The following is an 11,449-nucleotide window of genomic DNA, read 5'->3' as shown; positions in this document are numbered from 1 at the left end:
TGGTGGAGGGGCTGGAAAGGGGACCGCAGAGCACATTGAGATGTGCTGCAATCTGTGGTGGCATTTAGTGTTGAGCTGTACAAGGCCTTAGAGGGAACCCCCAGCATTTTTTGAGCATCCTTACCAGGGTCTTTCTGGAAGGCCTTGCCCGCTTCACCTCCTCTCACCCTAAAAACAGGCAGGGCCTTCAGGTTTTGGGGCTAAGGGTTGCGTTTCCGAAAGCTCTGGGACAGACAATAAAAGCCTCCGGGGAAGGGGCACAGAGGAGCAGAGTCTGACTTAATGGTTAACTTCCTCACAGTGCTTCTGATAGCAGTTGGACAGTTTTACATAGAGCTCAGCTTTGCTGAGTAAGAGCACCTAAAAAACAACCGCTCAATTTTGAGGCAAGAAAAATATGCATTAGAAGGTCACTTTACTGAGCTGGAGGTGATCTGGAAGTGGTTCAGTTGTCAAAACATACTTTATATGAAACCCCTTCAGTTGGTATTTATACCATAAAATGCAAAGCAAAATGGTTTACTCAGTCCCTGCTTCACACCTCCTTTCACTGGAGTAGTGTTTGCAGAGCTGACATTCTTCATCAAATGGGCAAGATATTTCTTTAACATTTTACTATACTTTACATTCACTGCACTACTAAATAAAAGCCTTTAAACAGGCCACAAAACACTGCAATAATATATTTACTTCTTAATAAAACAAACTTTTTTTTTATAACATCGAAATAAACTGCCTTTGTTTTGTGGCAAACCACATACCATGTAAATTTGCAACATAAAATGACTTTTAAAATGTGTATTTACAAGCTCTACATCTTTAAATCATCAGGTCCAATCCCTCCCATCCCTGATGTGCATGCGTACTCCAGGTGCGGAGAACTGGAGTCGAGTGTGGAAGGGAGGCCGGGAGGGATGCCAGCCCTGCTGTATTAATTCCAGTATCACTACCACCCCTAGTACCTTGGAAATTTCTCACAGAACATGATGAAGCTATGGGTAAGCAGCACTGCACGTCCTGCTGGCAGGAGCAGGCGTGCTCTTGCCTACAACAGCATACATTCTCAGTCACTACAGCATTTACTTCAAAGAACAAAACAAAGAGCATTTAAAAAGAGCCTAGGTTTTATACTGGATGAAGATTGAAGTCAAGACACCTTGCACGAAATATCAGGTGCTCGTTTCTGCACGTGCTCCAAGGCTGAACTACAGGTAGCTTCAATAAATAGAAAATCCAGTTCTCAAGGAAAACTCAGAGCCTTTCCTTTGCTTATTATAAGCCTGCCAATCACACTGTGAAGAGGTCTGTGTGAGGAGGCTTTTTTTTTTTTTCTTCTTTCCAAAAAAACAATATTAGTACTTTTGATTTCAAATGATAACAAACAGATTGTATTAATGCCAGCACAAAAATGCAGAGGTCTTGCACATTTTTCAAATTGCACTTTCCAGTATAACATTTTTTTAAATAAGATACTTGTTGTTTTTTATTTTCTTAAAAAAAAATCTAAGGTATGTATTCTTTAAATATTGAATATATTCTTCAAAATATATTGTTTAAACTTTCCCTAGCTGCTCAGGTGTGCTTTTTAATATATAGCAGATATATTATTAAAGGCACTACAAAATAGACATCTCTGGAGTGCAGAAGTTACTAAAAAATAACCTTCATACCACAAATATATTGAAAATATAACTGCTAAAAAAAAAAGACCCTATGCAACCCCACTATGATGCGTATAAATGCACATAAGCGATGGGCTCAATGCACTGAGGTCGTTTAGAAATGTATGAATACAGGCGTGTTAAATTTTAAAAATAGCCTAAAAAAGTTAGTGAAAACTTCAAGCGTAGAAAACATTTCAAACACGTTTTTTTCCATGACATTCTTCACTTGCAGGTTCTGCATCAGTTTACAGAGTCCAGACGTTACTGTTTTGCAGCAGGCACGTTCTTCATAAATAGTAAAGTGTTCCTTCAGTGTTTGTTTCTCTGCCGCCCTCCGTGCCGACAGTCTCAGTACGTCTGGTAGACGTCGTGGATGGGCACCTGGATGGTGGCAGCAGGGAATGCCGGAGGCATGTAGCCGGCGTACCCTCCGTAGGCAGCAGCGGCGGCAGCAGCGGCAGCGGCCGCGTTCTTCTGTAGCGTGGCTATCGTCGCTGTTGCTGCGGCAGGCGCCGCGAATGGCACGTAACTTGTCCCGTAAATGCCAGCGGCGGGGATCCTCTGCACATTGGGGGCCATGGTGTACACCGGCGTTATGGGGCGGCCCTGGAATTGGAGTCGCAGAAAGTCCTGAGTTGGAGGGTACCCATGAGGGTCGCCCAGTCCAACTCCTGACTTCACACAGAGCAGCCTCAGTCAAACCTGGTATCTAAGAGCCCTGTCCACACGCTTCCTGACCACCCATGGCTTGGTGCCATGACCCTGGGGAGCCTGTCCCAGTGCCTGGCCACCTCTGGGTGCAGAACCTTTCCCTAACCCCCAGCCTGACCCTCCCCTGTCCCAGCTCCATGCCGTTCCCTCGGGTCCTGTCGCTGTCCCCAGAGAGCAGAGCTCAGCGCCTGCCCCTCCGCTCCCCTCGTGAGAGAGCTGCAGGCCGCCATGAGGCCTCCCCTCAGCCTGCTCTGCTCTGGGCTGAGCAAACCAAGGGACCACAGCTGCTCCTCATATGTTTTCTCCAACAGACCCTTCACCATCTTTGTTTCCCTCCTTTAGATACATTTTAATATTTTCATATCCTTCATATTTTTATAGCCTTATAATATACCCTTATATTTATATAAGGTGTAGCTCAGCTGCCAGATATAAGCTGCAGATGAGTCTCAAGTTACATGAGATGAATTTCTCTGTATGTTCTGGGCACATGGGACAAAATAACAGGAGCAGAAATCAGCCCTGAGCTGTACTGGGATGACCCTGAACTCACCTGGAAGGGGGGAGGCGTTGACACAGCCGGTATTACAGCTGCGGCTGCGGCTGCTGCAGCAGCTGCTGCACTGGCTGGGTCCTGCTGGACGGCAATAGGGTTGATGATGTGCTCAACTGCGTGGATCTTGCCATCTTCCATCATCTTGGCTGGTGGCGCGGCCTGAAACATGGAGTACTGGGCACTGATCGCAGGGATGGCCACTAAGAGAGACCAGAGACATCAGGTGTTTTGGGAGAGGGTCTCCAGAGCCTCATCTCAAAGAGCACACAGCCCTCCCTCCTGGCTATGCCAGCTCTCCCATGCTGCTTTCATCAGGACAGGTAGCCCCATGTGCCAGTGAGGGACGTGGGGCACCTCCACCCTCCCTGCAGGTCAGAGCACCACAAATGATGTCAGGAGCTGTGCATGGTGATGGGCTTGGTGCTGCTTGCTCTGCCCAGTACTTGTCCCCTTGTCATGGGTGTCCCAGGGCCAGAACCCTGCCCTGGATCTACATAGCCCCTTCTGACCATCACCATCATCTCTCTGGTGAAGAGTGTGGCCTCAGTTCAGAGATGGGTGGGAGCACCTACTGCCCTGGTGAAGTCCCTGCTCCAGCTGCTGAGATTGAGGGAAGTGTGGTTACTTCAGGAAAGAAAAGTGAAGTTTGTACTGCAGAACTTGCAGGCAGCAACTGGCCCAGCCTATATCCTGTCCTTTGGCCAACCCTGTGAAATACCAGCTGATTTACTACTGTATGTTTCCCAGGACTAACTTGGCTAAATACATTTTATCCCATCTTTCTGGTACAGCATCAATTTGTTTAATGGCACTAAAAAAGAAATTACTCTTAAGAGAATGCTCCTCATGCCAAAATTGGACAATGCAAAATAATTAGAGCTAAGGTCTTCCAGATAAAGGGAAAATGCTCTGAGCAGAATAACTGTGTTCAGAGGCAGTGAGTATGTGTGTGCTTCTAGGGGAGCTTCACTGCTTAGAGAAGAAATGTGCTTCGCTAGACATTCCCAATAACAACATTTGTAATTCCATCGTTGCCTCATAATGTGCTGTTCAGCCTTCAGCTCTGAAGCCTTTCTGCAGGACTTGTATTCGTAAGGAAAATGGGATAAGTAATAAAGATGGACTAAGAGGTGATGTTGGCAACTATGAGAGGGGCAGCCATTAAGCCAGAAATGAAGCCAAATTAGCACACAGCTTTGTTTCACTGGGATGAAACTTAGCAATATGGAAGTGTGCAATTCTGCCCGTGGGCAGGACAGGTCTCAGCAAGTAGTATTCTCGTTTTGATCACGGAGACTTCAACAAGGGATCTGATCATATATCTTTTAGGCAGAGGTGTTTCCACCTCCGGTGATGTCCCATTATCTCAAGCAGAGACTTCTGCCTGTGACTTTTTCCAGCCTTCCTTCTACACCAGTTCCACCTGGTCAGCTAAACCCAATTTTATCAGTGCTTTAAATAACCTGGATAATGTCCCACTGAAGAAAAGGCAAAAGCTCATGTGCTCCATTCTGCAGTAACTTCTGGCAGAAAAGCAGAAACAGGCAGCTGGGGTATTGGGGTGTTGTCTCAAAAGTTTCCTAACCATTTGTAAAGAAAAGAACTTTAAGATATTTCTAAATGGATGGAAACTGGAAACTGCAGAGTCTGTTCCTCTCTACTTCTCCATTCTGGTAGTGTGATTTCAGAGTAATTTCCTTTTGATAACAGAGGTAAGTCTCACACGTAGTTCCTTTTACCAGGTCAGCTGGTCTGGTTGGAGAAAAGAGACCAAGTGCTTCTGTGCTCACAGCTTGTGCTGGAACCACGTGAGATGGAAAGACCAGATAAAGAGATCTGAATCTGAACATGTTTCAAGTGAGAAACATTTAGACTTGAGATTCAGGTTTTGTTTGGTAGTTGAATTAATTACACAGACACCACTAATAAATACTAGGATAAAATCAAGCACGTGTTTCAAAAATCACTTTTCAAGCATCCTTTAGTAATACCTGGAATTCCTGAAGTATCTTTACAAACATACATAGTGGTAATATTTTCTACTTGCGAGTGGATAGTTTTCTCAGGAAGTCTCAGATCTTCCTTTGGAAATGGTCCTAATCTTTTAACAACATTCCTACTTCTCTAGACCTCTTCTCACATTATTTCATGCAGCTGTTGTGAAGAACTCTTCAGAGTTTTCATTAGATGCAGGTTGTAGTTTCCACTGACATTATGAAACACGTCCCGGTAAACCACTACAGCTTTAGTATTCAACACTGTTTAGGTCTGCAATTAAAATTTGCATGGGGAGAGGAGTGGAGAGAAAACCAGAGGACTTGTACAAGAGAGCTTGTACCTCTCACCCTCATCTCTTCCTTAGGCCTTAGGCTGCTTTAAAAAAAAAAAAAAAAAAGCAAAGGCTGGATATTCAGCTGAGGATGTGGCAGAAAAAGGCAAACCCTGCCCTGGCCCTTAGGCTGGCTCCCCGCAGCTCAGCAGAGCTCAGAGGTCTGCTGTAGGTTGCTTGGTGGCTGTGGGCATGACACCTGCATTGCTCACACTCCTGATGGTGATCGAGGAGCTCTCCTTAACCAGGGACTTTCCTGCCATGGGAAAACCCCAGGTCCTTTTCCCAAATTCATGGAACTGGAGAAATAAGAACTGAGCAGGGGAGAGTTCTGGCCTGGCTGGAAATTTGGGAAGGCAATTGCCCAGGGTGAAATTAACAGAAAAGAAATTTGGGGAGAGGAAGTTTGCTCCTAGTTACCATGCTCTGGTGTACAAGACTAGACAAAGGGGAAAGTCTGCTTCCTCCTGAGGAGGTGCAAAAGGGGACAGGAGGAGGCAGCTTCTGCTCTTTTTTCCTCTGGACTGAAGGGCTCCTAGATGCTCTTGTCACCTGTCCTACTGCATGTTTGCAGGAAGCCCAGCCAGAGCCAGACAAGGGACCATCTCCACCACCACATGGGCTGGTCTTAGACCAGAGCAGGAGCTCTCCAGCCACCTCTGTGTTCCCCCCCATCCTGCAGGCATACCCAACCCAACTGCTCACACTAACCTGCACCAGGCTTAATGGCCACTGGGTTGACAGCAGGTAATTCCAGGTTGGGCACCAGCTCGTATCCTTTTTCCTGCTGTTTTCCTTTGCCTTCATGGTATCTGCTGTATATGCCACGTCCGGCGGAGTACCCCCCCAGGTAGGAGCCCCGGGGGCCGGGGGCTCTGTTGCCAGCTGCACCTCGCCCTCTGCCTCGTATGCTGCCTGCTTATGATAAAAACATAGAAGAGGATGGTGAATAACAGACAGTAACAGCATCATGGGGAGTGCAAGCCACCTCAGACTTTGGGAAACCAGGAAGCATGTACTTAGAAATGAGGCTGCTGCTGTCAGTTTGATCTAAGTGACTTTGTTTATGAAAACAGAAGAGTTTGGCCTTAGATGCACCTAGTAAGACTATGAAAGTTTTGCTCTTGATCTTTCTGACTGTAAATTAACGGTTTATTTATGGTGGTGCAACTCTTGTGGCCAGTTTTATGAGCGTTGTACAGTCAGCAGGGAGAGAGAGGCTCCTCCAGAGGCGATTTCTATGCAGCAGAAACAGCTTCTGCTCTCAGCTGTCCTCCAGAGGAAATAGCCTCACAGCAATGGGGCCATGTAGTGGTGGCCCAAAGCTGTACCTGGCCTTTAATCAGCTTTGTCCCACCACTGAATATATTTTAAATAGAGCCTTTTGCTTTCTTTCTGTGTATGTGAATATTACACATCTCCAACAGTACTGCCTCTATTTATCTTAGCAGCACCACACACTTTAAAACAGTACTTTGGACATTGTGGTATTAATGTGCTCTGTGATGGCCTAATTGCACATTTAGGCTGTTGGTTAGCTCATCTGTGGTTCATGACAAGTACAGATCTGGAATTTGAGCTGAGGCTGTAATTCTTGATCAGCTAGAGTTAAAAATATTTATTGTTTTACGTGGGTGCCTGAATAATACATTCATGCTAAACTGCCTGTTGTATGGAAATGCACATTAAGTTTCAGGAAACTACAATTCCTGTAAGTACAGGATAACTGTAATTATTACACCAATTAAAACTGCTAGATTTTTTTTTTTTTTTTTTAATGAATAACTGATTTCCAGTTAATTTTGGTTGTAATGGTGGTAATCTATAACTAATTAAAGCATACATAATAAAAGAATCATTCTGCACTCATGTTATTCCTTCTGCTAATAGTTCTTAACAGACTTTATGAAGGACACATCACTTGCTGTCATCCTAATGCAGAGGGCAGATGACACCTGGAGAGTTTCCAACAGGCTTTCCCCGACACCCTTCCCTTTGGATGACCAGGTCTGCTGGGTGGCTCTCACCAGACCCACATCTCTAGGAGAAGGCAGAGGGAGCATCCTTTGTCATGATGTCTAATACTCAGGATAAAGCTGTTCAGGAGGAGGCATCAGAAGCTGAAGTCCTCGGACTGTCCATTTACCCAGACAGTACAACACTCATAAAAAAAAAGATCCCTCTCTTCTTTACCCCACGCTTCATCTGTTTGCTCATTCTTTTAGCATAGTTTTGATGCCTCCTTCAAACTGGCATGTACTTTAGCAATTATCTCTAGATAAACACACTCTGCGTAGTCATAACTTTAAATGAGATGGACCATACATATGATAAAAAGACTTATAAAAGAGTGTTTAAGAAAAAAGTGCCAAGCACCAGCTGTCCTTTGGCTCAGGCAGACCTTGGTTCACGTCAGCCTGAGATCAAGCCTGCCCATCACTTCCCCTAATTGTGCTTACTAACCTTTCACAAAGTAATCTCTGTTGGGCCCGATCAGGGCATTGTACGGATATCCATAATACGCTAGTGTGTACGGATCGCAAGAGTAAACATAATTAGGTTGCTGAGCTACTTCGGGTGTTGCTGCGGCCCCTCCTTTCGCTGCTTTCTGGTAGCGAGTGTACTGTTCCTTGTCCACCGGCTTGGCCAAGGTAACCTCCAGGCACGAGCCTTCCAGTTCGACACCATTGAGGTTGTTCATGGCGTGGATGGCATCTTCTCTGGTTGCAAAGTGCACAAAGGCGTAATCACGTATTTTTTTCACCCGCTCTACACAGCCGGGGTTAAACTGCCCAAAGACCTTTTTAATGGTGTCCTCTGTGGTCTCAATCATCAAGTTCCTCACATAGAGGATTTTAACAGTCTCCATGACATCTTCATCCACGTCGATCTCTGGTTCTGCCCAGTCAACAGCAATTTGGTGTCCCCACAGCTGGATCCTTCCCGGCATGAGCTTCCTCCTGGCCATCGCTGCTGCTCGGTGGCTCTCGTACTCCACAAAGGCGAAGCCTCTGTTCTTCATCTTGTCTGCAGCGCTCGCGTACACGATGACATCCAGCACGCCTTCTGTCACCTTGGCGATCTCCTCCAGGATCTCCTCTCTCTTCTTCATTTTGGGAATGCCTCCAATGAAGAGCCGGCAGTTGTCCACGCTGCAGCACACACCCAGCAGCCTGCCGGGGCGGATCTCGTAGTTGTTCAGCTCTCTGACGGCTCGCTTCGCCTCGTGCTTCTGCGTGTACATCACGAAGGCGTAGCCACGGTTCTTCCCGTCAAAGTCCATCATCAGGCGCATTTCATAGATGCGGCCGACGGACTCAAACACGGGGACGAGCTCGTCTTCATAGACGTCGCGGGGGATTTTGCCCACAAAGACTTCGCAGCCGCGAGGAGGGTGCAGGCCCTCCCAGCCGGGAGGAGGGCCGCCGTACTTGCGTTGCCCGTTCTCCTGGATCATGCTGTACCCGGTGCGCTCCATCAGCGCCAGCAGAGCTGCCTCGTTGGGCGCACCGGCTACGCCTTCGGGGACTTTCGTGGCAGCCACGTTGGAGGAATCGTTGCTCATCCTTGCAGTGGAGTCTTCAGCGGTCATGATGTCAAACTCATTCAAAGCCCGATAAAACCTGGACACAGGAAGAAGCAGGACACTCATTAGAAGGTGTTAGCTACCACCAGAAAGCCACCCTTCTCTCCTGGCCTCCTGCAAGCTCATTTTTTCAAGAGAAGCACCCATTCGGTACCATTCCCTGGCTCCTCTAGGCCTTCACAGGAACAGTCAAGTGGGGAATAATAAATACACTTTAGCATCAGGGGGAAACGATTCTCTTCATTCAAACCCAGACACAGGGCAGGAAATGCAGAAATACAAGAGGAGGTTGAAAATGCCACCTACTACAACTGCAAGGCATTGGGATCCCTCTCCAAGCACAATTAAAAGAAGACACTTTGGGGCTCAGAGTAGTTAATTTACTGACTTTTAAAGCTGGAAATGACCATCAGGTCATTTAATATGAGTGATTGTGGATGACATGGGCCATTACGTTTTATTATTATTGGCACATTGAGTCCTATAACATTTATCTGAGTAAATCACATCTTCCAGAAGGACATCCAGGAAATCCTTGATTTTAAGGCATCAAATTGCTGCAAACCCTAGCGCTTCCCTTTATGGGTTGTTTGTTAATCATTCCCTCTGACAAGCAAGTGTATGCTGTTTCTCATGAGATTTCTCTGCCTTTTACTTCCAGCTAGCATTACATTAAACCTTTCTGAGTAAAGAGTCTTTCAATACCTCTGTTTTTGCCTTATAATACTTAAGTTGTGTCATCAAGTCACAACTCTGTCTTCTTTTTAATAACTTTTGCAGGCTGAACTCTAATTCCTTCACAATCAGTCATCTTTTCACCAGAATCATTTTTGTGTCTCTTTCCACAGTTCTCTAGACTTCCAGACTTTTTTCACCCTTGCGGTACACAGGGAGGAAGACCACCCTTCAGTCTTCTCCCCACTTCTCTGTCTCACCAAGGCCATATGTGCTCAGCCATATCCCAGCTACCTTTTAAGTAGATCCTACCTACTGAGTGCCACAGAGTTGGTCTCTCCTCACTGGTATTTACAACTCCATCAGCCTTTGCATCATCTCTGATTAATTAGCCATGCAGCCATTTCAAAAATATGGACAGTAGAGGGGAAGGCAGAGAAGATGAAGGGGCACTAATAGTGATGGTGATGCCCAGGCAGTATTTTTGCTTCAGAAAACATAATTTCTTTCAGAGCCAGATCTTTCACGGCTGTGCGTCAGTTTTGAAAACTTCTCGTTTTAAAATGTTGTTTGTAAAACTGTTTCTCTGAGATTGAAATGTTCCCCCTTTTTAATGTGTCAGAGTCAGACATTTCGATTTTACTTCTGGGAATTATTTGACATCACTAGAAGAAATTAAAGTGGTGAAAAACATTTTCATTTTTCTCTTGACAATTTGTTCCTGAAGATGTTAAACTTGTTAAACAGACACTTTACTGGGGAATAATCATTACCTTTACACGGGCCACCTGTTGGCAAGTGAATTACTTATTGTCCCAGGTTTAGGTAAGTTTAAAAATGAGTCATTACCTTCAGTTTTAGGTCAGCTAACAAAATAAAAGTCTCTGTATTCTGTTATCTTCAGGGCTCAGGCACTGAGACTACAGCCTAGAAGGCTGCAGATGGTCACCGGGAGAGAGGAGAGATGGAGCAAAGCCTCCCCTCCCCAACAAAACCAGCCGGTATGATTTGGCTGGGGCCACCAGTGGCTGTCCAGGAACTGGCTCATTCTCCAACACTTTGCGTTGCACCAGGTCTCACAGCCTCACTAAGATGATTTCTAATACCAGAAGTTGTAATTGAAGCTCCTGCTCGGTGCTGATGGCCACCTTAGCTGCAAACATTACCGTATTGGAGTAAAAAAATCACCCTGAACCTAAAATGTCTTTTATCATTCTGTAATTTATTGGGAATCAAGATTCACGATCAAATGAATTTATTTTTTCTGTGCAGCTTCACAGCCTGTGAAGGCCTACTTGATGTAGCTAAATATGCACCTGATAACAGTCACTGCCAACCAACACAGTGACACAATCAACACCTTCACAAGGCTCAGACATCACCCATTTTGATGAGAAGAAATGCAGGGTGTCTGGTCTGAGAGCTCCCTCCTCCTGTTGTTACTGCCTTACTGAAGGACTGCCGGCACAGTCTAACCTGTCCACATGGAAAAGCAATCATTCTTGAGAAAACTGTTTTCAAAATTACCTATTTCTGAAGTGTTCAACACTACCAATGCCTTCTTTCAGTCCCCAGTAACCTAGTCATGAAAACTTGCTACCATGCATCTGGAGGTGCACAAGGCCCAGGAGCCAACACTGTGAGTCCAGTGGTCCTAATAAAGCCAGGCTGATTTCAGCACATCCCTGAGGTGTGATCAGTGTCAAGAGCAGAGGCAGAAGTTTTACATTAAAATGCAGTGTCTTGTGAAATATAAGAGCTTGGTTTCTAGCCTCCAAAGAGGAACGTACACCTGATCTCCATGGTAAAGATTCATAAAAGAGAGACAGGCATAAATATTAATTTCTGATCAGAAAGGTTGCCCTTTGGAGATGACCAAGTTTTAAATGAATAATTATCTGGACTGAAACAAGACTGTTTTTTTTTTT

The 11,449-nt window shown here is 45.5% G+C and overlaps 1 protein-coding gene across 2 annotated transcripts; it reads right to left on the bottom strand.

Moving 5' to 3' along the window:
- Positions 1–2,012: 2,012 nt before the first annotated feature.
- RBM47 (RNA binding motif protein 47) lies at positions 2,013–8,867 on the bottom strand (the record flags this gene model as incomplete). 2 transcript variants are annotated; one of them, XM_084286386.1, is made up of 4 exons in its annotated part: positions 2,013–2,270; positions 2,929–3,131; positions 5,972–6,178; positions 7,724–8,867. In XM_084286386.1, the coding sequence occupies 4 exons, from the start codon at positions 8,850–8,852 to the stop codon at positions 2,013–2,015; spliced, it is 1,797 nt and encodes a 598-aa protein (XP_084142512.1). The 2 variants fall into 2 exon arrangements, with proteins under 2 accessions (XP_084142512.1, XP_084142513.1); XM_084286387.1 differs by lacking the exon at positions 5,972–6,178 and having other exon boundaries at positions 7,724–8,852.
- Positions 8,868–11,449: the final 2,582 nt, after the last annotated feature.

This window comes from Netta rufina (genome assembly GCF_964035555.1).
Source record: "Netta rufina genome assembly, chromosome: 4".
Classification (NCBI taxonomy): domain Eukaryota; kingdom Metazoa; phylum Chordata; class Aves; order Anseriformes; family Anatidae; genus Netta; species Netta rufina.
Note: the sequence above shows the minus strand (reverse complement) of the source record. Positions and strands in the feature narration are given on the sequence as shown.